At 68.8% G+C, this 24,858-nt stretch overlaps 3 protein-coding genes across 3 annotated transcripts; 2 read left to right on the top strand and 1 right to left on the bottom strand.

Annotated features, from left to right (window-relative positions):
• Positions 1-1,038: 1,038 nt before the first annotated feature.
• Positions 1,039-3,307, top strand: OCEL1 (occludin/ELL domain containing 1). Its single transcript, XM_086477451.1, has 6 exons — positions 1,039-1,051; positions 1,559-1,787; positions 1,981-2,301; positions 2,428-2,599; positions 2,963-3,013; positions 3,188-3,307. The coding sequence occupies exons 1-6, from the start codon at positions 1,039-1,041 to the stop codon at positions 3,305-3,307; spliced, it is 906 nt and encodes a 301-aa protein (XP_086333577.1).
• A 2,549-nt stretch (positions 3,308-5,856) lies between these two features.
• OCLN (occludin) lies at positions 5,857-12,493 on the top strand. The gene is made up of 7 exons (XM_086477632.1): positions 5,857-6,552; positions 7,736-7,894; positions 10,327-10,490; positions 10,600-10,791; positions 10,879-11,050; positions 12,188-12,229; positions 12,392-12,493. The coding sequence occupies exons 1-7, from the start codon at positions 5,857-5,859 to the stop codon at positions 12,491-12,493; spliced, it is 1,527 nt and encodes a 508-aa protein (XP_086333758.1).
• Positions 12,494-14,816: 2,323 nt separating this feature from the next.
• Positions 14,817-21,567, bottom strand: NR2F6 (nuclear receptor subfamily 2 group F member 6). Its single transcript, XM_086477414.1, has 4 exons — positions 21,305-21,567; positions 17,636-17,730; positions 15,708-16,232; positions 14,817-15,091 (listed from the first exon to the last, which is right to left on the bottom strand). The coding sequence occupies exons 1-4, from the start codon at positions 21,565-21,567 to the stop codon at positions 14,817-14,819; spliced, it is 1,158 nt and encodes a 385-aa protein (XP_086333540.1).
• Positions 21,568-24,858: the final 3,291 nt, after the last annotated feature.

Genomic DNA, 24,858 nt, shown 5'->3' with positions numbered 1-24,858 from the left:
TTCCTGGCTCTGCCATGAAGTGACCTTGGCGAAGTCACGTCACCTCTCTGTGCCTCAGTTTCCCCCATCTGTAAAATGGGGTGGGGGGGTGGGGGGAGGGAGGGAGTGGGCGCGGGGTGGGGGGGGGGGGGAGACACACACACACACACCGGTACCGACCATTGTAAAGTGCTGTGAGATTCCTGGATGCAATATTCAGCCCAGCCCCCTCCCAGCGGGGTGGGCAAGGACCCTCTGCCGGGAACCCCCCCCCGTCACCCAGAGTCCCCTTGGGGCTGGTCCTGCTCCCAGCCGGACCCCTCAGTGTGGGGGGCGGGGGGGGGCGGGGGGGTGTGTGGGGGGGGCTGAGGCGCACATTAAAGGAGGCTGAACTGGACGCGTCGCTCTCTGCTCGTGGCAGCGGGACCCCTGCCCTGTGGGAGGGGGTCTCGGTGGGGGAGGGGGGATGCTCTGGGGGGACCTTTGAGGCTCCCCTGCTGTAGAGGCTCCCCGCCATCCTGGGAACCTTGCAGGGGGAGGATGGGGGTGATGGGGGGGGGCTCCAAACCCCCCAGGGGGTGCACGGGGAGGGCTGGGAGCTTGCAGCACCCGCCCACCCACCCACTTGCTGGTGCTGGGGCAAATTTTGGGGGGGGGCTCATAGCAGCGAATGGGGGGCCAGGGGTGATGGGGCCAGGCTCAGAGCCCCCCTGGGCCGTGCCGGGGGTGCCCAGACACCCCGCACGCAGCCCCGCGCTGTGGGTGTCGCTCAGCCCCAGCCCTTTGCGAAGCCAAAACCAGGCCCTGGTGCTGGGGCCCTGCACAATGGGGGGGGGGGGGGGGTGTGCAGGATGCGGCCCCCAGCGGGCACCGGGCGGGCGGGGGGGGGGAGGCTGGGGTGGGCAGTGGCCGGATCGTGCCCGGCGCAGGGCCCCGTGCCGTGCTTCGGGGCGGCGCGTTGCCGTTAATATTTAACCGCTGGTGCTTGGCGGTGGCGGGCAGCGGTGGCGGGGTGGTGGCCGAGGGACGTCGTGGTGACCCCCAGAGCCGCGTCCCGCCATGAGACGGGCAGGTAACGCCGGTGGCGGAGGCGCGGGGGGCCAGACGCTGTCCTGCCTGGGCTGGCGTGGGGACAAGGAGGGGACATGGGTGGCACAGCAGCATCCGCGGGGTCTTTGGTGGCGGTGGGGGTGGCCGGCAGCGATGCAGCGGGGACCCTTCCCCTCCTCCTGCCCGGAGGGGCTCCAGCGGGTCCCTGCTCCTGCCCAGCCTGGGTGCTGGGAGCAGCAGCGGGTGCTTTCCCGCTCACCCACCGGTATTTCCAGCCCCAGGTTGTGGGGGACGCGGGTGGGATGGCGGCCCTGGGCTGTGCGCGCAGTGGGGAGGTGACATCCCCACGTTGGAGCTCACACCATGGCAGTGGGCGCTTGTAAATCCCCACGGAGCAATGGGGAGCGAAGGCAGCTTGGGGCCAGGCTGCCAGTGTGCCCCGCGGGGGGAAACTGAGGCACGTGAAAATGTCGCACCAGGACCCGGGTCGGCCGGCTGCGGGGTTCGCTCCCATCCCCGCTCATCTCAGGGGGTTTCTCCTCCAGCGGGGCCCAGCCCGGAGACTGGGAAGCGAAGCAGCTGCCGGATACACCCAGGGGACCCCCATCATCACCCCGAAGCTGCTGGGAGGCGATGGCCGAGCTCGGCCGCCCCACCGAGGAGCCGGAGCTGCCGGGTACGGAGCTGGGCGCAGGGGTGCTGAGCCCCCAGGCTGGGCTGGAGGCGTTCGGCCCCCGATTCGCCTCCGTGGAGTCCCGGTTGGGGGGTGCTGCGGGGGGGGGGCTGGGGGCTGTTGGCCAGGCCTGGCTGCTCCCCGCCATCCTCCTGGGGCCGTGCCACGGTCCCCTTCTCGCCGGCGTCTGCCGCCCAGCCGGGGCGCAGGCAGCCGCTCTCATCTTCCTCTTCCTCACCGTGCTGCTCTGCCTGGCCAGCGGCCTCCCGTCCCTCCAGATGCGGAGGCGCGCGGTGGTCGGGAAGCACCGGGAGGTCCCTGGGAGTCCCACCATCCCCGGGAGCGGGGACAGCCCCAGTGGTGTCCCCCTGGTGCCCCCCGGTACGGTACGGGGGGGGGTCACGCAGCCTCACACCCCTCCCTTGTGTCCTGAAGCCTTCGCCAGCCCCAGCCAGGCACGTCGTCTTCGAGGACGAGCTGATGCCCTTGGGGAGACCCTCGGGGAGGGTCCCCTGTGCCCAGCAGGGGGAAAAGCCGGGGGCCAGCTCCGTGCCCCCCAGGCTGGCACCCCGGCCACGCGCCGTCCCGGATTACGTGGCGTAAGTGACCCCCGTGGGGATGGGGACGGCCACGGGACGGGGTGTCGCAGAGCCCCGGGGACCCACGACACCCAACCGAGAGGGTCCTGCGCCGCGGGCGGCACCCTGAGCCTCGTGGCGGTGCAGAAGGTACCCGGCGATCCGGAGCCCCCGGCAGCGGGAGGGCTACAAGGGCGTCTTCCAGGACCAGTTGGCCGAGTACATGGAGCTGCTCGGGGAGGTCCGGGCCGTGCGGCGGAGGCTGGGCGAGCTGGAGGCGGCGATGGGCCGGCTGCCCCAGCACGCCGCGAGCAGGACGGTGGGTCCCTTGGTGGGCGCCGGCTGCGGGCAGACGTTGCGAGCGCGGCGTTGGGTGCGATGAGTTGGCGGGTCTCTGCAGGGATTGGGGGGGGGGGGGGGGAGGTGGTAGCACTTGGAGGGGGGGGGACCGGAGGGACACCCAGGCTCCTGCGGCACGAGCTGTGCCCGAAGGCCCCCGGCAGCTGCTGGAAAACCGAGGAGCGGTGGCGGTGGCATTTCTCGGCTACGCCCTGGGCGAGGTTTTCACCCCACGGCGCTGCGGGAAGGCCGGTTGCCCCCAGGCGTGTCCCCCCACCCTGGGCTTGTCCGCTTCGTTAGGGCCACGCTCAGCCTGGGGGTCCTGTGTCTTTCTGCCCCACAGGGTGGGAGCAGGGTGGCCCACGTCTGGCACGAGTACGTGAGGAAGAAGAGGGTGAGCAAGGGAAAAGCTCAGCATCCAGCGGGGCTGCAAGCCAACGGCCTCTCCCCGCGGCATCTCTCCCCCTGTCCCCCAAGGCTCAGGGTGGGGGGGGGGGGGGGGGTGTCCCCAGGGCACGGCGGGTGCCGTGGCAGGGTTTGTCCCGGCTGAGCGCGGTCCGGCCGGCAGGATTCGGCCTTCCTGGAGAAGCAGCGGCGCTGCGAGTACCTGAAGCAGAAGCTGACGCACCTCAAGGCGCGGATCCAGGAGTACGACCGCGACACCCGCGACGGCGCCGTCTTCTTCTGAGCCTGCGCCCCGGCCGGCACCCCGCGCCGTGGGACGGTGACCCCCGGGTTGGGGGGGAGGCACCCCAGGGCCTGGGTGCTGGGGAGCTGGGGAGGAGGGTGGTGATGCTGCAGGGATGCACCCAGTGCCCCCCCAACCCCCCCCAGCCATTGCACCCCCCCGGGCACGGGGAGCAAACCCACGGGCTCCTCGTATTTACTGGGTTTGGGGTCCCGTGGGTTTGCTCCGTGCCCTGGGGACCCTCAAGGCCCCCCCGGATCCCCATGGGGGCTGGGTGGGGGCTGCCTGTCCCGGCGTGGGAGGCTGCTGGCTGTGCCCCCACTTCACCCCGTGTGAACTGGGCGGGGGGGGGGGCACCCACCCGGGGCAGCGGGTGCAGCCGCAGAAGTGGCTGCAACTGATTTTATTAAAACACGGTGATGGTTTGTTAATTGTTGGTCTTTTTTTGGGGGGGTGGGGGGGGGGTGGGGTGCGGTGGGGGGTGGGGTGTGCCTTAATGCGCACCCTGGGGCACCCGCAGCGGCTTGGGGGCACCCGGCAAACACGTGTCCCGTGTGTCCCCCCCCCCCCCCGCCCCCCAGCATCCATGGGACCCGTCCCCAGGAAAACAACGGCGCGGGGGGGGGGGGGCACATCACGAGGGTGGTGTGGGGAGGGAGCAGACCCCCGACCCCAAAACCCTGAGGCACCCCGGGGGTCTGCGGGGCTCCGCCCTTGGGGGGGTGAACATCCCCCCCCCCCCGCAATTTACCCAACCTCCCCCCGGAGGTGCCGGGACGGAGCCGCCCGGGGGCTGCGGCGCTGGGAACCGGCAACGGGGGCGGGGGCGGCCCCCGGGGTTGCCCCCCCCGCCCCCGCCCGCTCCATCCCACCCCTCCCCGGAGGCGGAAACCGGGGCCGGTCTCCAGCAGCGGCCGCCGCCGATCGCGGCTGCCATTTTAAGGTGAACAAAGAGGCGGAGGCGCGGGCAGGTGAGTGGCTCCGCGGCCGGCGGGACCCCCTCGGTACCGGTGCCGGTACCGGGGGGGGCGAGCGAGCTCCCGGTACGGGGAGGCCGGGGGGAGGGCGCGCACCGGGGGTCCCCGCTCCCCGCCGCGCACGGGGAGGGCAGGGGCGGGGGGGGGGTCGGTCCTTCCCCACCGCTCCTCCGCGCACCGGGGGTCCCCGCTAGTACCGGGGTCCCCCACCGGTACCGAGGTCAACACCGGGACCGGGTTTCCCACCGGGGTCCCCCAGCGGCACCGGGGTTCCCACTGGCACCGGGATCCCCAACGGGGTCCCCAGCGGCACCGGGGTTCCCACTGGCACTGGGGTCCCCACCGGGGCCCCCACTAGGCTCCCCATTGGCACCGGGGTTCCCACCGGTACCGAGGTCTCCAGCGGGCTCCTCACCGGGGTCCCCGCCGGTACCGGGGCTCCCGGAGCCGCAGCCCCGGCAGGTGGAAAGCGAGAGGCGGCTTCTCGCGGGGAAGGGGGGACCAGGGGTCGTTCTGCCCGCTCCGTACCGGGACCCCCGAAGTCCCCGGTTGCGTCTCTTCCCCGCCGGCACCGGTTACCGGAGCCCGAGCCCCGAGCCCCTCTCCGGGAGGGGGGGTCTCCGGTGGGGCGGGGGGCGGTCAGACCGCGGCCCCGGGGGTTTAACCGGCCGGGGTCGGTGGGTTTGGGGATTTACAGGGGCAGGTCGGGACCCCCTGAAGCGGGGGGGCAGGTTGGCTTGGGCACCCCAGGACCCCCCCCCCCGGGGGCACCTCCGGGACCGCGGCTGCACCCCAAGCCCCCGGCGCCCCCCTTGCTGTGGGTCAAGGGGTGCCAACCCCTCCACCCCACCCCCCAGCCCAGGGGCCTGATCCTGCCCGCTGAGCCCTGGCACCGCCGGGTTGGGTTTCCCATGAGGGTTCAGGTTTCCCCCCTTCACGTCGGGGGGGGGGGTCTCTGCACTGGGGGGGTCTCCACATCGAAAAAACCCTGAATTTTTCAAAACCAATTTGCCACTTTTCACTGGGGAGTTGCTAACGTGCCCTGTATTATTATTATTATTATTTTTTTTTTTAAATCCAGCCAGATCTGCTTACAGAGGAACGCTCGGGGTTAGCGCTAGCCTTGGGTAAGAGGTTTTCTGTTTTAATTAGAATTTAAACAATCCAATTCATTCAGGCAGTGTCTGGCGGCCGCGGTTGGGGGGGGGCGGGGGGGGCGCCAGGGCGGGGGCTTGGCGGCGTGGCAGGGTCTTGTGCGTGGGGCAGGGCTGGGGCGCGACCTGGCAGCTTTTGCCGGGAGATACTCGGTGAGTCACTTCTCCTCCCCGTGCCTCAGTTTCCCCATGAGCGGCGATGACTCCGGTGGCGCGGCGTCGGGCACGGGCGGGCGGTTGTTGACGGTGCCGTCGGGCTGGTGCCATCGGACCAAAGTCCCCGCCGGGCGTGCGGAGACGTAGAAACCCGGCAAGCGCCTCCTCGCACGGCCGCAGCGCCGGTGCCGGCACCTCCCGGTGCGCGACCGGCTCCGACGGTTCCGTCCGTCTCCCCGCCAGGTTCTCCGCCGCCACCACCATGTTCAGCAAGAAGTCCTACGATGGGCCCCCCACGGGCTACGGCCCCCCCACCGGCTACGGTCCGCCCACGGGCGATTACGGCTACGACTACGGCGCCCGCTCGCCCCCGCCGGGGTCCTACTACATCGAGGACGTGCCGCAGCACTTCTACAAGTGGACCTCGCCGCCCGGCGTGGTGAGGATCCTGGAGGCCATCGTCATCCTGCTCTGCATCGCCATCTTCGCCTGCGTGGCCTCCACCCTGGCCTGGGAGTACGGCTACGGCTTCGGGGGGATTTACGGCAACGGGCTGGGGGGTTTCTACGGCCCCAGCTACTACGGCAGCGGGTTGAGCTACGGCTACAATTACGGGGGCTACTACGGCGGGGTCACCAACCCGCGGGCGGCCAACGGCTTCATGATCGCCATGGCCGTGCTCTGCTTTCTAGCCCAGCTGGGGCTCTTCGTGGCCAGCGTCAGCAAATCGAGCGGCTCCCGCTCCCGCCGCTTCTACCTGGTGGTCCTCGTGGCCAGCGCCGTGCTGGCCTTCGTCATGCTCATCGCCTCCATCGTCTACATCGTGGGGGTCAACCCCCAGGCGCAGATGACCGGCAGCTACTACTACAACCCCTTGCTGACCATGTGCAGCCAGATGTACAGCAGCAGCTACACCAACCAGTACCTCTACCACTACTGCACCGTGGACCCCCAGGAGGTGAGGGTGCACCCCAGCTCCGGCCAGACCCCCCCTCTTTGAGCCAGCCCCTCGCTCTGCTTCAAACCCGGTGCAGCGCGGCCGGGGGGAGAGCATCCACACGGCCGCGCATCCCGCCCCTGGGATGGGTGGGCAGTGCCGGGTGCCCGTCCAGCCGGGGTTTTCCCCTCCGTCTGTGATGGTTTTGGGGGTACCAGTTGCCATTTTGCAGCTGCAGAGGGCAGGGGGTGGCTGCTGGTGCCGGATCCCAGCCTGGCTGTTCCGGGAGGAACCAGGGGGGCGAGCCGGGCTGCTGGTGCTGGGGAGTTTCGGGGAGGGGATGGGCTCTTGTCCCCGTGCAGACACCGTGTCTGGTACTTTGGTCTCGCCGGTCGTAAAATTAATTGAACAAGGTTGGGGCAAGGGCCGGCCCCGCGTGCCGGGGTGCGGGGTCAGGGTGCCAGCTGGGTGCCAGCGCTCCCCAAGGACCCGTGATGCTACCGGCCTGGCTCGGGAGCCCAACGGAGGGGTCAGTAGGGCAGCGAGAGCCCTCAAAACAAAGTCCGTCAGCCCCAGTTTCGGCTGGGACCGGCGGCGGGGATCCTGCGTGGCACATGGGCAGGGACTGGTGCTGCTGGTTCCCAGCCGGCTGGGCTGGCTGTGCCGCATTCCTGCGCCCTGAGAAGCGGGGGGGGGGGGGGGGCCGCAGCGCCCGGGCTGCTCCTGCTCCCGGTAAAGGCCAAGCGTGGTCTAACCCGTCCTCGCCCGGCCCCGATTTCGGTGTAGCTGCAGGGATCTGGCTGGTGGGGAGACCATCCGGGCAAGGACCCGGCCGTGCGGTGCGGGAACCGGCCCGTGGCTGAGCCGGCAGCAGGGTTGGGGTCCTGCGTGGAGATGCCGGAGGGTGCCAGCTGCTCCCCGAGCCCCAAACTTCTGCCGCTGTGGGGAAAATCCCCCCCCCCAACCCTCTCCCCGTTGCTTGAGCTGGTCCCCAAAGCTCTCAAAACCCCTGGTGGCTCCCTCCCGGCTGCCTGGGCACGGGGCGTCCTGCTCCTCTCTTCCCCCCCCATGATGAGGGATCCGGCATCGGGAGGGTTTTGGGATGAGGGGAGCAATTCCCGCTCAGCGCAGGGAGGTGTGGGGTACGCAGACCCCAGGATGCAGCCCTGCGGGACCCCCACCCTGAGATCCTTCCTCCCTCCAGGCCGTGGCCATCGTCTGCGGGTTCCTCATCGTCATCCTGCTCTGCCTCATCTGCTTCTTCGCTCACAAGACGCGGAGCAAGATCTGGAAGTACGGGAAACCAAACATCTACTGGGACAAGGTGCCGGTGGTCCAGGAGGGTCCCAATGTGGAGGAGTGGGTGAGTCCGAGCGGGGGCTGGGGGTGCCGGTGGGTACCCGGGGCTGGGTGCGGGGGTCTTCCCCTGCCTCCCACCCCCCCCTCCCCCCCGAGCATCCTTCATCAGCGGGGCTGGACGTGCCCGAGGCAGCGCTGGGGCGAGGCGGAGGGGCTGCGTGGGGACCCCCCGGGGCTCCCCCCCGGGGCACAGGGGCTGCGCCGAGTCCGTGCCGTTCCCCTTTCCCAGCCTGGCCGGGGCTTTGTGCCAGAAGCCTCTTTCTGCCCAGCTTGTGCCGTGCCGGTGTTTGCCCACCGCAGCTGGCAGCTCCCGGGGCGCGGCGTTATCGCCACCGGTGCGACGCCGTGCCCGGTGCTCGCCGGGTCCCTCCCTGTCACCGCGTGGTGTTTTTCCCCCCAGCCGGTGCCGTTCCCCGGCACCGTGAGGCTTTCCACGGGGCGCTGGGCTGGTCGAGCTGGTCTCGAACTCCCTGAAAGACAAACAGGGTGGGATCTGATGGGCCGGGTGCCAGGAGGCTCCAGGTCCTCGCCCCTTTTGCTCGCCCCACGCTCGGGGACACCGGCCGTGAGCCACGGCCCCGTCACCACCGTTTGGTTTCGGTCTTGGCAATGATTAACTTGGCCCCGTGGGGCTGTGCCACCCCGCTGCTGCGGAGGGAGACGGGGGCTTTGCGGCAGCCAAACCGGCGCCGTTCAGGCTTCGAACGAGCCCGTGTCCCTTGGGTGGGGGATGCTGGGGAGTGTGTCCCCCCCCACCCCGCTGCAGCTCGGCCCCAGGGAGCTGCTGGTCCCAGCCTGGCCCCACCGTGTGCCGGGACGTGCCCTGTCCTGTCCCTTGCTCCGCAGCTGGTGTCTCCGCAGGAGCTGGTGCCTGGGGAGGCTGCGGGAATTCTGCAGCATCTCCCGGGGAAGGAGCCTTTGAAATCCACCCCGGAGCACGGCTCTCGGGGTGCTGCCGTACCCTGGCCGAAGAGCTGGGACAGCGGGCAGCAATGAGGGGGTCCCTGTCACCATCCCCATCCCATCCTCCTCCCCATCCCTGTGGGACCAGAGCAGCCTGGAGCAGGGCGGGGGGCGGGGGGGGGGCGGGGATCGGGCACTGGGCTCCCCACTGGAGCCCAGGGTGGGCACATCTCTCCCAACCCTTCCGTGCTGTCCCAAAGTCGAGCACAACAGCCTCAAGCCCCGGAAAGCTCGGCTCCGCTCTGGGCCCGCGTCCCCACGCCTCCCGCTGTGCGTAGGTCTAATATTTATTTTGCGTTTTGCAGAAATACCTTTGTTCTGGTTTATTTATTTTGGTTAAAAGTCCCTCCCTTGTAAAGCGTTTCCTGGCCTGCCAGGGGCTGGGCTGGCTGGGGGTGGGGATCAGGACCCCAGGCTCCCCCTCACCTGCCTCTTTTAGGGGGGAGGTCTCCGCTCTGCTGGGTGCCGCCGTCCCAGCTGGGATGGGGTCACCCACCGGTGACACGTCCTCCCTCGGTGGGGACGCAGCGGTGGGGAGGTACCGGGGTGTGAAACCCTCTTGGGACGCCTTGTTCCCTGTTTATGGCTGGGACCGAGATAAATGGGTGACCTTCGAGCAGGCATGAGCCGGCGGGTGCTGCTGCCTCCGTCCTGCTGGGACGTGGTTGTCCCCACGCTGGATGTCCCCACGCTGGCTGGCTCACCTGGTGGCCCCGTCGAGGCAGAGCCGGGCCAGGAGTAGCCCCCAATTAACCACGTCTTCGTTAGTGGGGGGGGGGAAAGTGCCGGAGGAAGTGGCTTCGCTGGCCGGAGCTCAGAGCTGACGTCCCCAGGGCCACCATCCCGGAGCAGGGACCGGCTTCCGTCACAAACAACCTACAAAGGCCAGGAAGGAAGGGGGAGGGAGGGACGGACGGACGCCCCACGTCCTCGTCCTCCTTGAGGAGCCCCTGGCCGTGCCGGGGCAGCAGCGGGGGTCCGGGGTGGAGCGGGGGGCAATGCTGGACGGGGAGGTGTCACCTTGGGGGTGCAGAGCGGGGTGCCAGGACTTCACCCCCTGCCTCCCCGAGCTGCGTGTCCATCTGTGCTGGTCCCCCAATGGGACACCCCCCACTCCCACCCCCCCCCGCGGTGGCATCGTCCCCTGCGACGCTGGGGTCTGTGGGTGCTTCTCCGGGGCACGTCCTGCAGCCTCCCCCCCTCCCCAAACGCTGCTCTGCCCACCCGTGGGGGCTCCCCCACCCCCGGGTCACCCCACTGCAGCTCTGCTGGGGCTTATCCCCCTGCCCGTCCCCGTCCCTGCCGGGCGGGATTGCCACGGCTGCTCCGGGGTGTCTCCCTCCCCGTGGGATGGACACGGGTGTCCCCGTGTGCCGGGGGGGGGGGCCGTGGGTCCGTGCCCTGCTGGAGTGGGGGGGGGGGTGAGTGTCCCCGCTGTCCCGGCGGGCGGCTGAGCTCCTGTCCCCGCTCCAGGTGAAGAACGTGGCGGACGGGGCCAGCGTGCAGGACGAGACGGCCACGCTCGCCTACTCGGAGAAGCCGACGAGCCCCATCGCCGCGCCGCCCTACAGCCCCCCCTCCTACAGCTACCCCCCCCAGAACGGGTACTACCCCTCCGGGACCTACAGCAGCCGGGGGTGAGTGGCTGGAGGGATGCCGGGGGGGGGGGGCTGGAAGGGCTCAGGGTGGGGGAGACCCTGGGTGTCTGTCCCCCCCCGTGCCGACGTGGCTGACGTCCCCACGCAGCGACCAGCCGGACCGGGCGGGCAGCCCCAGCCCGGCGGAGGAGAAGGCGGCGCGGGAGCAGCCCACCAAGCCCCCCGCCCGCCGCGGCCGCCGCCGCCGCCGCAACCCCGAGCTGGACGAGTCGCAGTACGAGACCGACTACACCACGGCCGTGGAGTCCGGGGACGAGCGGGACCAGGACCAGTGGGCCAGGTGAAGTGGGAGCCCTGGGATCCCCGCCGTCCACCTTGCACTCAGAGCCCCGCCCCGACGGGGCCTGATCCTGCCCCTCTCCCGCAGCCTGTACCCCCCCATCGCCTCGGACGGCGCCCGCCAGAAGTACAAGCAGGAGTTCGACACGGACCTGAGGCGCTACAAGCAGCTCTGCGCCGAGATGGACGGCGTCAACGACCGCCTCAACCAGCTCAGCAAACAGCTCGACAGCATCTCCGAGGACAGTCCCCAGTACCAGGTGAGGGCTCTCTGGGAGCCGCAGGGATGTCCTGGGGCTGCTGGGACACTGCAGGGCACTGGGGATGGATGCTGTGGGGCCTTGGGATGCTGTGGGGCACTGGGGATGGATGGTTTGGGGCTTTGGGATGCTGTGGGGCATCAGGAATGGATGCTGTGGGGCATCAGGAATGGATGCTGTGGGGCATCAGGAATGGATGCTGTGGGGCATCAGGAATGGATGCTGTGGGGCATCAGGAATGGATGCTGTGGGGCATCAGGAATGGATGCTGTGGGGCGTTGGGATGCTGTGGGGCATCAAGGAGGGATGCTGTGGGGCGTCGGGGATGGATGCTGTGGGGCCTTGGATGCTGTGGGGCACTGGAGATGGATGGTTTGGGGCTTTGGGATGCTGTGGGGCATCGGGAATGGATGCTGTGGGGCCCTGGGATGCTGTGGGGCATCGGGAATGGATGCTGTGGGGCCCTGGGATGCTGTGGGGCATTGGGGATGGATGCTGTGGGGCCTTGGGATGGTTTGGGGCTTTGGGATGCTGTGGGGCGTCGGGGATGGATGCTGTGGGGCGTCGGGGATGGATGCTGTGGGGCACTGGAGATGGATGGTTTGGGGCTTTGGGATGCTGTGGGGCATCAGGGATGGATGCTGTGGGGCCTTGGGATGCTGTGGGGCATCGGGGATGGATGCTGTGGGGCCTTGGGATGCTGTGGGGCACTGGAGATGGATGGTTTGGGGCTTTGGGATGCTGTGGGGCATCAGGAATGGATGCTGTGGGGCGTTGGGATGCTGTGGGGCATCGGGGATGGATGCTGTGGGGCCCTGGGATGCTGTGGGGCATCGGGGATGGATGTTGTGGGGCGTTGGGATGCTGTGGGGCATCGGGGATGGATGTTGTGGGGCGTTGGGATGCTGTGGGGCATCAGGGATGGATGTTGTGGGGCTTTGGGATGCTGTGGGGTGTTGGAGATGGATCCTGTGGGGCCCTGGGATGCTGCGGGGCATTGGGGCTGGACGCTGCAGGGCATCAGGGATGGTGCAGGGCAGCACTTGTCCCCATGGGGTGCCCACCCTCGTGGCCCCCGGCCATGGTGCCCACTGGTTATGACCCCCCCGTGTCCCCCCCGCCCCGTTCCCTTCGCAGGACGTGGCAGAGGAGTACAACAGGCTGAAGGACCTGAAGCGGGTGAGTGTGCGGCCGGTCTCCGTTTCGGCTGAAGCGGGGCAGGGTTGGGGTGCTGCAGCTGGCGGGGGGGGGGTTGGGAATGGAACCCGTGCCCCCCGCCCCCCGCTGCAGCCCCCTCCCCACGGCCCGCGCAGCTGAGGCCGCTCCTGTGCTGCCTCGCAGAGCCCCGACTACCAGACGAAGAAGCTGGAGACCAAAACCCTGCGCAACAAACTCTTCCACATCAAGAGGATGGTGAGCGACTACGACAAGGTGCGGGGGTAGCCTGTGCCCACCCCCCCACCCCCACCCCCCCATCACGGCAGGGCGGGCACAAGGGGGTCCCTACGGGGCTCCCTCACCCACCCCCTCCAAAGACTTTGCTGCATTTTGTGCCTTTATTTGTATAAAAAACCCCCAAACCCACCGTTCAGAGCCACCCCGCGACGTCGGTGCCAAGGGCGCAGGGCGGAAGGGGGCTGCCAGAGCGAGTACCCCCCCCCCCCCCCCCCCCCCCAGTGCCTCCCCATCCCGCACACCGGGGGGGGGGGCTGCGGGTCCCCTCCCGCTGCTGTAAATATGTTTGGGGAGGGGCCGCAGCCCTCAGCATCGGGGTCAGGGTACCAAACCTGGATGGGGCAGAGCATCCCTCGGCCAGGTACCCAGGGCGGGGGGGGGGCAGAGCCCCGCAGCCCCCGGGGCTGGGGCTGCCCTTTGGGGGGCAGCCCTGGGCAGGGGTGATATTTTATAAGGAACTGGCTGAAACTGTGTATTATAAATTTTTTTTTTTTTTTTTAAATAAATAAACTGTATCTATTGATTTTAAACCAGTGCCAGCATGACGGGCCGCGGCGGGAGCCGTTCCTGCCCGGCAGCCCCCGGGCGACAGGATTTATTCCCAAGGGGCTCCCCTGCATTGAAGAACACCCAAGATCCACCCACCCCCCCCCCCTCCCCAAATTCCCAGGGTTCCCAAAACCCGTCCGATTTTAGACGCCTTCATCGGGGCTGAGCTTTCTTTGGGGGCTCCCGCTCTCCTCCCTCTCCCCGCCATCACCCCGGGGTGGGCTTCAGCATCGCTGCGGGATCGGCCCCTTTCCCGCTCACAGCAGAGCCCCGGCCTTGTAAGAAACATCTTTTATTGACTTCAGTTAATTTGTTTAGTATCATTGAACAAGGATTATAGTTTCAGTGAATCAATCTAAATGACAAATCCCCGGCTCAATCCTGCCTCCGTCTGTTTGCACGGTGGAGACCCCTGAGAAGCAGAACCCGGGGAGCAGGGGAGGGGGGGGGGGCACGGGGCATCCCCCATCCCTCCGAGGTGGCTCTGCCCCCCTCCCCGCCCCTCCCTGTGTGTCCCTACCTCTGGCACAACTCAGCCCTGGGACAACCCCCTGCCCCAGCAGCATCACCCCTTGGCAGCCCAATGTTAGTCGCCCCCCCCCCCCCCCCCCTCCTCCTCCTCCTCCTCCTCCTCCCCACCAAACCTGGCTTTAAAAATAGTAATAATGAGGCACAGGAACACAGTGAGCGTGGGGAGGGGGCTGCTGGCACCCATCTCCCCCAGTGTGGGGATGGTGCTGGGTGCTGGCTCTGGGCCGGTGGAGGGGGGGGACACACACACACACACGACAAATCACCAAGCGAGGCAGCAGGGAATGAGCCCAGGGGAGAAGGGCTGGATGCTGGGTGCTGTGCAGCACCCAAAAAAGGACCACTTGGTTTGCACCCTGCCCAGTGCACGGCCCCGCTCAGCCACCCCTGTACCCCCCCACCTCCTCCCCTGTACCTGCCTCCGCCCCCCCCCGCCATGCCCCAACAGTGGAGATACTTCAGAAAGTGCAGGGGTTGGGGGGGGGACACACACACACACACGACCAGGCATGGATGAGCCCAGCCCCCCCCCTCAAAAAAAAGAGGGGCTGCTCCAAGCTCAGCGCTTCAGTCCTTGAGGCTGGATACAGCCCAGGGGCGGGAGGGGGGGGGGGGGCAGGGCACAAAGGGGCTTTAAAATGACCCTTTTCCCATGATTGCCCTGGGGGGGGGGGGTGGGCAGAGACAGGGGCTCCCAGAGCAGGACCCCTTGGAAGATGGCTCTGCGCAGCCGGGGGACACCCCCCCCCCGCATGCCCCAGCCCGCCCCGTTCCCATCACCTCCTGCCATCCGAAATTCAGATTTGGAGGGGCAGCCAGGGGACTGTGTCGTCGTTCCCCCCCCCCACTGTGGGGTCCAGCCTGGCTCCGACGCAGGGACCAGCCCCGGGGATGCTCCAAGGTCCCTGGGGGAGACCCCGGGGGGGGGGGATGTTGTCCGGGGAGCTCCGCTTCAGCAGGGTACAGAGTTTGGTGTCCGACCGTGGTGGCGTGGCCAGTACCTGCCGGGTCAGGAGGACAACGCCACGACCCTGCTGCTTTCGGCAGGGGGGGGGGGGGGGGGGGTCGGGGGGGAGCATCCCCCCCACCGCTGCAGCTACGGGGGCGAGGGGGCCCGGTGCAGTTCAGGGCTCCGTGGGGACAGCACCGTCTCGGGGCGCTGGAGGGAATCCGGGTCCGGCTGCTGGGAGCGGGGGGGGATGTCCCTGGGGAAGGGGAGAGGCTCTGTCCCCTACTGCCCCGTCCCGTAGGGCCAGTTGAAGGTGCTCCCGGACAGCAGCATGTCCCTGATGAGTGTTTCGATCGGCGTCTTCCCCACCAGCCTCATGAAGAAGAGCTGGGAGATGAGGGCGGCCGGCACAGCCCGGAGAGCCGGCAGCCGCAGCAGGAGCCGCCCGAAGCGCTGGGGCTGCGAGGGGTACTGCGAGCGCACGTACTCGGTGAGGGCCACCTGCGCCTTCTCCTGCAAGCTCTCCACGTGCGCCGGGTCCGAGAGGCCGCAGGCGTCTGCGAGAGGGACGGGATGGAGAAGGGTCAGGGCTTGGAGACCCCCACACCCCCCACCAAGAGCCCCAGAGAACCCCCGCCCAGCCCCTCTCCTCCTCCACGCTCCCACCCGGCTGCTCTCCTCTCCTCCTCCACGCTCCCACCCGGCTGCTCTCCTCGCCGAATTCGGGGATGCAGCACGGCGCGGGCGGCTCTGGCTGCAAAGGGCTGCTCGCAGGCTCGTCCCCGCCAGGAAGGACCGGGCACCTCTGTGGCATGAGGTGAGCACGGACCGACGGCGGGACGGGGCTCCCCAAGACCCTCCAGTGCACAGAGGGGGGTTTGTGGTCCCGCAGCTCGTTCCCATCGCCCCGGGGAAGCTCATCCCTGCACCGTTCCCGCAGCCCATCGCCCCGGGGAAGCTCATCCCTGCACCGACGGACCAGCCAAGATGCTGCCCACCACGGCGGAGCAGTGCCAGGGCACGGAGACTCCCTGCTGCCTCCCTCTCCAAGAGCCACACGATTCTCTCCGGACCCCGAACCCCCAGGGAAACCGGGGGGCAGATGCTCCCGGGGGGGCTCACAGCTCCCTGGGGCAGAGCCGGGGATGGACCCCAGCGGCGTCACCAACCTACCCGGCGTGAAGAGCGCGATGGCTTTGAGGCAGCTGTACTCGGCCGAGTCCACCTGGAGCCGGTTGAGCTTCTCCACCTGATCCTGGAAGATGCGGATCTGGTCCATGAAGGAGACGACGCGGTCGGCCGACATGGGGGAGGCGTGGAAGCCGGCGGCGGCCAGCAGCGGGGCCATGTGCAGCGGCAGCGCCGACTGCGCCGCGTTGAGGACGAACAGCTCGCTCCAGCTGAGCCGCAGCAGGGCGACTTGGTCGGAGACGGGCAGCTCGGGGAAGAAGGGGATATTCCGGGCCCATTCCACCGTGCTGAAGAGGAGGCGGGCGGCCAGCTCGCAGATGTTGTCGATGCCCATGACGCTGCCCTGCTGCGCGTACTGCGAGCCGTAGCGGGCGGCGGGGTAGGGCTCAGCCCGCAGCAGCTGCGAGATGAGCTCCGACACCGGCTGCCCGTTGAAGTATTCCCCGCTGGGCATGGTGTTGGGGCTGGTGCTGGAGTGGGTGGGGGGGATCCGGCCCCGCTGCACGGCTGGGGGGAAGGAGAAGAGGTGTCCGCTTGCTCCTGCATCCTCCTGCCTCCCTCATCCCGCTCCCGGGGTTGGGGGGCTCCCATGCAGGGCGAGGAAGGACGGGGATGCTTCCACCACCCACCCGGCATCCCGGCAGCCCCGGCAAGGCCGGATCCTGCCACCCCGAGGAACAATGAGCGGCTTTCAGGAGCTCGGGGAGAGGGAGGTGGTGCGTGCCACGGGCTGCGCCCGCCGGCGAGCTGCCTGCGAAGAGCGGCGCTAATCTATTTACCGGCCCGGTGATTCACCGGCGACTCCCAAGCTGCCGGCGCCACGGCTTGGCCGTGGCCTCCGACCAACAGCCGGGCTGGGACAGCATCCGTGCCACCTCCCTCCTGCCAGGACCCATGGCCCTGGCTGTGCCGCGCCAGACCGGGTGCCCTGCCAGCCCCACGGCCCCGCCGTCGCTCGCCGCAGCCGAGCAGCGCCGTCGCTCCCCAAGGTCAGCGCATGGCGGCAATCATTTATTTGCAAATAAAACGTCCATCTTGGAAGCGTCGTTAACCCTGGGGCACTCCCCCTTCTAATTGCACGCAGGGAGAGCCATTTTTCAGCCCCCCCTCCCCCCCCCCCCCCCATTAGTGCCCACTATTTGCTCAGTCCCTAGTAATTAATTTATGGGCTGTTCATGAGCCACTTAAATGAGAGCTCTAAATCATGCTAAGTGGCAATAATGCCATCTCGACTCCTCTGGAAAGCAGGGAATTACTGTCCTGCTTCCAGTATCCTTCCCCCCGTTGCTCCTCGCACTCATGCCACCCGCCGCCAGAGCGGCCTCAGCACCGCGGCGGAGCCCACGCCGAGCCCCGGCACCTCCAGCCCCGCGCCGGGCCTTGGCGCAGCCCCGTCCTGCCGCGAGGGGTTTGGAGATTTTTGGGCTAAACCCTGTCGGCGGCAGCCTGGGAAGCTATTTGGGGTTCGCAACCCTGCGCTGGCGACGGGGGGGTGAGCAGAGAGCGAGGGGGGGGGGGGGGTTTGCATCGCCCCAACCGCGCCAGGAGCCCATCCCAGCTGACCTCCACCGCGCCTGGGGCACTGGGCCGGTCCCAGCTCCAGGTGTGTCACCTTATCAGCTCAAGGCTCCGGCTTTTCCAAACAAACACCACCTGCGCTGCCGGCACCGAGAGCGATTCACAGAGGACACAAAAAAAAAAAAAAAAAAAAAAAAAAGGGGGCAAAAAAAGGGGATTTTTGCTGCAAAAAGGATTCCCGGAGAGGTGGGAGAGCGGCCGGCTGCAGTGGGAGCAGAGCGGGCACCGGCAGCACCGGGAGCCCTCAGCCGGTGCTTGCAGCAGCCCCACACTGTGGCAGGGGGGGGTTCGCCGGGACCCCTCGGGAACCGTCCCCGTGGCGTTGCCGTTACCTTCCTTCCTCATCCCCACGCGGAAACACTTCTTCAGGCGGCAGTACTGGCATTGGTTGCGGTGGTGCTGGTCGATCTGGCAGTCGCGGTTGGACCTGCGGGCAAGACCGGGCAGATGAGGCGCCGGGAAGGCGCGACGTGATGCCACCGGGGGTCCCCGCACCTCCCCGGGGGTCCCCGCACCCCACCGAGCTGCTCCGCCACCCACCTCCCCACCACTTTTGGGCGAAGCCCTTCGCCTCCGAGCGCAGCCCGCTCCGTGCCGGCCACGGCTGTGCCACGCTGGCCCCCGGCGTGCAGGCACAGGCGCTCCCGGGTGGCTCGCAGATGCTATGGAAACCGCGATCTCCTACAGCAGGGGCTGCCGGGTGGCGATGCCAGCCATGCCCAGGGCTGTGGGAAAGCTGGAGAGACCCCCGGGATGCGGGGCTCCCACCCTCGGGGACACCGTAGGGACGAGACGACGGGTGCCGGGGAGCGATGCCCCGTGTCCCGGCACGCGTGGGGGTGGGAAGCAGCGGAGCAGCCCACCCCCCCCTGCCCCGGCCTCACCGCCAGACCTGGGAAGAATTTCAACTATTTCCTAGGGGGCTGCCCCCGCGGTGCTGAGCCCCACGGCCCCCCAAGCACTTGCCGGGGTCCCCCACGGCGGTGCCACGGCCCCGCATCCTTCGTGCTCCCGTCTGGCCTCGACCGGACCCTGCGAGCGCTGCGAAGCGGCAGCTCCGGAGCAGCGGGGTCTGGGCCGGCCAGAGGGATGCTTTCCCCCTCGGAGCCTGCAAGGGGGCCGTGCTCACCCACCCCCCCGGCACACGGGTCCCGCTCCGGGTAAGGCGCCGCGGGCACCCGACAGCCCCTGCACCACGCGGCGGGGCACCGGCCACCACCAAAGCCAACCAAAGCTCCCGCGGCACGGCGGGGAGCGACACCCCAGCATCCGAACCCCCCCAGCCCCCCTTGCCAGGGGCCACTCGCGCTCACGGTCCCCCCCCCCCCACAGCCGAGGGACACGGTGGGGCGCGGGGGGCACCGGAGCGCTCGCCTCCCACCCGAAAAGCTGTTGCGGCAAACGGGGAGGAAAGGGGGTTATCGGCCAAACCGGCGAGAAATCAAGGCACATAAAGCAGCGGGCAGGGACGGGGCACGCCGGCGTCCGGCAGCAGCTCGGCTCTGCCTGGGAATCCTGACACGAATCTCCTCATCCCTACACGACTCCAGAGGCGAGCCAGGCAGGGATTCCCACCGCGCTCCAACCGGAATTAATTCACCCCGAACATCACCACTGCGCTTCGCACATTCTTGAAACGTGTTGCTGATAAAAAGTTATTCCAGCGGAGAAGCGGTCGCTAATCAAAACGTCGGGTTACATCTTCATCAGCCGCCGTGGCTGGGGAGGCACCGCGGCCCCAAACCTGCCGGGGGGGGGGGGGCCCTGGCTGACCCTCACCGTGGCCTCGGGGCACCGTCCCCAGCACCAGGAAAAACCCCCCAAAATCATCTCAGCGCCTCGTAGCGAGTTTCCCCACTGATAGGCTGCAGCGACCTGGGAAACTGTGAGAATACAAAAGGCGTATACTGTGCTAATTATGTAATTAGAACATGTAATTATTTAGTGCAAGAACTAAACTGAATCCAACTCACTTTTAATATTCAAATTAGAGCAATCTTGGCTTGATGCTGCTTTTGACTCCTTGAACAAAGCAGATGCCAGGGCTGCCGGGGGAGCATTGTTCCCGGCCCCTCCAACACTTTACTCCCTACTTGGAAAACCAATGTTTTTTCTTTTGCACCAAATCACTTCCCAGCAGAAAACCAAGGGGGAAAGAAAAAAAAACCCCAAAACACCTGAACTAGGTGCCCCGATACCAGTGACAGGCACAGGATAAAATCTTGGATGCTCACAGCCTGGGCGAAGCCCCTCCATCACCCCCGGCACCTCAGCCGGGCATCTGGGACGCAGAGTCCGTCCCTCTCCCGGGGAGCCCTGGTTTGGCCTTTCCTTTGTTCCGGGAAACTGGGATTTCTCCAAAGCCATATGTATCCCCCATCTTCAAACCATTACATCCCGAGCAGCTGCTGGGCTGAGGCCGCGGGTCGGCTCCTGCTGGTCGGATGGGGAAACTGAGGCAGGGGCAGGGGTGACGCACGCTCTGCCTCCACGGCGGGCGACGGGGAAGAGGCCGCAGGAGCGGGGGGCAACGGGAGCTGAGCCCCTCTACCCCACGCCGGCAGCTCCAGGGCCCCGCTCCACGGCCACGAGCGGTTCAGCTGACGTCAGCCGGGACCTGGCAGCGCCGGTGCCGGGAGCTGCCGGGAGAGGAGATGCTGCGCACGGGGGAGGACGAATCTAGGCCGCCCAAACGAGAGCAAGGCGGCTCGGAGATGGTTCTCGCCGCAGGAGCAGCGCTGCCCCTTCCCTTCCCGCGGCGGCTCAGCACCACCAGACGAAGCTCAAAGCAGCCGGCCCCCCCACCTCGGGCGGGGAGAAAGCGGGGTGCAGAGGCGGGGTGCCCCGTTCCCGGCCCCCGCCGCAGGGTGCCCGTGGCCGGGATGCGGGTGCCATCCTCGCAGCACCCTCGCCGGTGAGGCAAACGCCGCTGGAAGCGCTCGTACGTGGATCCAGACCTGGGAGCGAGCCCCTACGGACACGTTCACCCCCCTGGGAACAGCCCGGAGCTGGGGTCCCCCACGCGTGCCGGCCAGCCCGATGCTCGTTCCGAGCCCAACAGAAACTCCGGAGTTATTCGCAGCTCCAAACTTCCCAGGGGGTCGTATCCTGGTCCTGCTGGTGGGCCTGGATCTGCTGCAGCGCTGGCCCCCAGCACGGGGGGCTGGTGGGGGGCTGCAGCCCCTCTCCCCGGCGTCTCGCTGGATCAGCGCCCGCCGCATGCCGGGCTGTTGACACCTCCGGTTAAAATTATACCGGCTGCCGCACTGGTGCTTTCTCCGGGCAGAGCGGCCGTGACCGAAGTGACTCAGAGCCACGGTGTGTTTTCAGGCATCAGCCTGGAACGGCGGTTAATGCCGGAGCAGAGCCAGGCCACGATGAGGGCTCGGACGCCGGCTGTGCCCTACAGATGCTGGCGGTGCCCCATGGATACTGGCAGTGCCCCACGGATGCTGGCGGTGCCCCACGGATGCTGGCTGCGCCCCATGGATGCCGGCGGTGCCCCATGGATGCCGGCGGTGCCCCATGGATGCCGGCGGTGCCCCACGATGCTGGCTGTGCCCCATGGATGCCGGCGGTGCCCCATGGATGCCGGCTGCAACCCACGGACGCCGGCTGCGCCCCACGGACGCCGGCTGTGACCCATGGCCCAGGGGATGGGGCAGCCAGAGCATCCATCTCACCCAGGGCTGGGGATGTGCCGGACAGAGGGACGGCTTCTGTGGGGTGCAGAGCCCGGAGGGACCCCCCCCCCCTCCGAGCTGCCCCGAGGGCCACTGTGCGGCCACCTCAGGGCCCCCCCGATCGTGCTGCAGCGGGGCCACCCGTGCAGCCAGGGCACGGCCAGCGCGGAGCTCCACGGGGGCCACCACTGCAGAGCCACGCCGGGGACCCGCACCGGGGGCCACCCTTAGAGCTACAACCGGGCCAGGGCTCTGCCCCCCCACCCCCGGGGTGTCGTGTCCCCCCAGCCCCCTCCCCACCGCTCCCCCAGCCCCTACCTGCAGGTGTAGCTGAGGTTCCTGCGGATGCTGCGCTTGAAGAAGCTCTTGCAGCCCTCGCAGGTGAAGACCCCGTAGTGTTTCCCGCTGGACTTGTCCCCGCACACCACGCAGTCCACCGGGGCCCCGGCCCGTTCCTCCTCGCCGTGCTCCGCGTCGCTGCCGCCGCCCGCCGGGGACGCCGCCTCCTCCCCTCCGCCGCCGCCGCCGCCGCCGCCGCCGCCGCCGTTGGGCTCGCCCCAGCCACCGGCCACCATGGCCATGGCTCCGCGGCCCCGGGGCTCAGCACCGGCCCCACCGCCGCATGGAGCGGCGCCCGGTGCGCGGCGCCCGGCGCCTCCCGGAACGAGTTGAGCAAGTTTTTGGGGGGTGGCGGCCGGTTTGGGATTTTTATGTTGGTTTTTCCTTTTTTTTTTTTTTTTTTCCCCCCCCTTTTTTTTTTTTTTTTTTTTTTTTTATGGTTCCCCCCGCCCCCCGCCCCCCGCCTCTATCCCAGGGCTCCCCCCCCCCCGTTAACGGGGGGGCCCTACGGAAACTTTGCGGCGGCGGGAGCGGGGCGCGGCGCGGCGCATCCCTCCCCCCCCCGGGACGCGGCGGCTGCCCCGGGGTTCGGCCGCATGCGGGGGCCGCCGCTGCCCGCCCCCGGTGGCTCCTCCGCTCCGCGGCACCGGCAGAGAAGGAGGAGGAGGAGGAGGAGGAGGAGGAGGATGAGGAGGAGGCGGCGCTGCCCCGGCCCGCCCTCGCCCCTACGGGCCCCGCCGCCGCCGCCGCTGCATGCAGCCCGGTCCGGGTCCGGCGGGACCCGCTCCGCCGAGCCCCGGGGCTCTCCCCGCCTCCCGTGAAAGAGCAAAGTTCAGCCGCTGCCGCGGTGGCCGCCCTGGATGCTCCTCCCCGTCCTCCTCCCCTTCCGCTCGCCGCCCGCCGGGTCCTGCCCCGGCCCCGGCCCCGGCCCCGGCCCCGCCGCCGCCGCCGCACCGGGCCGCCCTCCCCCCGCCGCACCACCCCCCCCACCCCCCCCCAGCCGCTCCCCCGAGCCGCGGCGGGGGGGAACCGGGCAAGGCAGCCCCCGCCGCACCGCACCGCACCGGGAGCCGGGGCTGGGCGTGCTGCGGGGGTCGGTGGTACCGGTGGTGGCGGCGGCGGGTACGGCCCCGGTGCGGTACCGGGTGCGGGTAGGGGCGATGCCGGCGGCGTGGCAGCCGCGGTGGAGCGGGCGGTTTGGGGGTGGCTGGAGGTGGCCCCCCCACACACACACAGACGCACCCCCCCCCCCCCTCCCCTTTGGGGTGCAGAGCCCTTCGCTCGGCCCCGGGAGCGCGGCGTGCAGGGCCGTGGCGCCCCGTGGGCTGCGGTCACGGCCGCGGTCCTTGGCCTCGTCCCCCGGCGAGTGACCTCGGGGCTGCGGGATGCTCCAACGAGAAGCCCCGGGGCAGATTTGCCACCCTTGGGGACAAGGACCGAGTCCCCCAAGCCGGCTCGGTGCGGCGTGGTGCCGGTTGAGGCCGTGGCATGATGCCGGTCGAGGCCGCGGCGGAAGGATGGGAGGCAATTCCCCGCGCCTGGCCCATGGCCAAGCTCCCGGCATCGCCGATCCCCTCCGCTTGGCAACAGCCCCAGCGGGGTCGTTCACTACCGCAAGCGGCACGAGGCCGCGGCTGTGCCGCGGGGTGCTCCTGCGGCACCCGGGGGTCCCTAGGGTGCCACCGCAACCCTTGGGACGCGGCGAAGGGCTGGAGGCGGACGGGGACCAGCCGCCTCCAGCCCCATAAAATCCCTTTGTAATGTGGTGAATCAAGTCAGACCCGTCCGAGCTCGCCGGCCGGCCCTGCCAGGAGGGGTGGGCTGTGGGTGCCGGCTGTGGGTGCGCAGCGCCGGGCTGCTGCCACCCCGTTAATCATTAACGAAGGAATAAGCTGTGCGGAAAGGTGCTTGACCCGGGAGCAGCCCCGTGATATCACCCTGCCTTCGCCTTTCACCCAGGGGCCAAACTCTCCTCCTGGCCATGCCGCGGCAGCCCCGGTGTCTCCCGGCAGCGTGCCTTTCACCTTGACTTCGGGGGTAGAGTTCATTGGGCAGGGCGTGGAGCTGGGGTGTGAGCGGGCTGGGTGGCCCCTCACGCCCCCCCTGTCCCCCCGCAGCGTGCCCTCGGGGCAGGGCCACCCCACGCCGGGATGCGGATGCCGAACGGAGCGGCCGGCGGTGCCCACGCCGCGGGGACGGGCTCGCGCCGAGCGCTGCTGCCAGGACCTTCGCGGCGCCTCGCGCCGCCGTCCTTGGCATTCCCAACCCACGCACCGGGGCCGGCGTCTCCATCGGGGTGAAGGCAAAGGCGAAGCGAAGCGGGCCGGGTATCCAAAACCCCGGCAAAGCACCGAGGCCAGAGCCGGGGCGCCGCAGAGGGGGATGGATTACGGCTCCGGCTGTAAATAAAACCTCCATTTCCTCCTGTCTGGAGGGATCTCGGCTCACCGGGTACCTGCTCAAACGGCCACGCCGCGGTGCCTGGCGAGGGCCAACGCCGCAGGGCTGCCGCGGTCAGGGAGCAACACCCTCCGGCAGAGCTGGCTGGGAAGGGACCAGGCTCTCGGGGGGGGGGGGGGGTGTCCCAGCTCGGGCAGGGGGGTCACCCCCACCTGCGGCCAGCCCCGTTTTCTCCTTTCTCTTCTGTCAGGCCGTGATTTATGGCCCTTTCCCTGCCGCTCCCCCCCCCCCCCCCCCCCCCCACGCCTGCCTCCTCGCCCCCTGCAAAAAATAATAATCCAGGAACAAAGGAGGAAATTGGATCTTCTCCCCCCGCGCGGCTCCCGGCCCCGCGGTGGGAGCTGGGTTTGTTTTGACGTCGGTGTCCAGTTGGCGAAGGCGTTTGATCTCCGAAGGAATTCCTCCTTCCCCGCGCTGCTCCGCTGACTCCGACGCACAAAAGGGCCCCCACCCCACCCCCCCTTCTCCGGGAGCTGCCGGCGCGTTTCGTGCCGCCCCGACGCCCCCGGAAAGGGTCTGGTGTGGCAGAGGCGCCCGCGGGGGCTCGGGGAGGTTTCCGGGCTCAGTGTCGGACCCAGATGGGTGGCAGCTCCCCCCCCCTGCCCCCCACCGTTGCCCTGCGGCCTTTGGGATGGAGGAGGATGGAGCGAGTCTTGCCAAAATGTGCCGGGTCAGGGCTGGGTTCGTGGCTGTGCCGGCGGAGAGCTGGGTGCCATCGCTGCTGGGGAGTTGGCTGCCATCACCGGTGGAGAGCTGGGTGCCGGGAGCACTGGAGAGCTGGCTGCCAGTACCGGTGCAGCACCGGCGAGTCAGACGCCGGCACCACCAGCCCTGACCCGATTACCGGCATCCCAGTTAGCACCAATCTGGGCTGCGGGGCAGCCAGGCCCTTTCCCTAACCCACGTGGGAGCTGCCGGCAGCGGTGCTTCCTGGGGAGTTAGATACCACTCCGTCCGTCCATCCATCCATCCATCCATCCATCCATCCATCCATCCATCCGTCTGTCTGTTCCCCCCCCCGGGCCCCGGTGTACCCCCATGGGGACCCGCACCCCAACGCCTGGTTTAGGTCA

The sequence above is a fragment of the Leptosomus discolor genome, chromosome 24 (genome assembly GCF_034619465.1).
Source record: "Leptosomus discolor isolate bLepDis1 chromosome 24, bLepDis1.hap2, whole genome shotgun sequence".
In the NCBI taxonomy this organism is placed as follows: Eukaryota; Metazoa; Chordata; class Aves; order Leptosomiformes; family Leptosomidae; genus Leptosomus; species Leptosomus discolor.
This window is presented reverse-complemented; position numbering and strand designations above follow the sequence as displayed.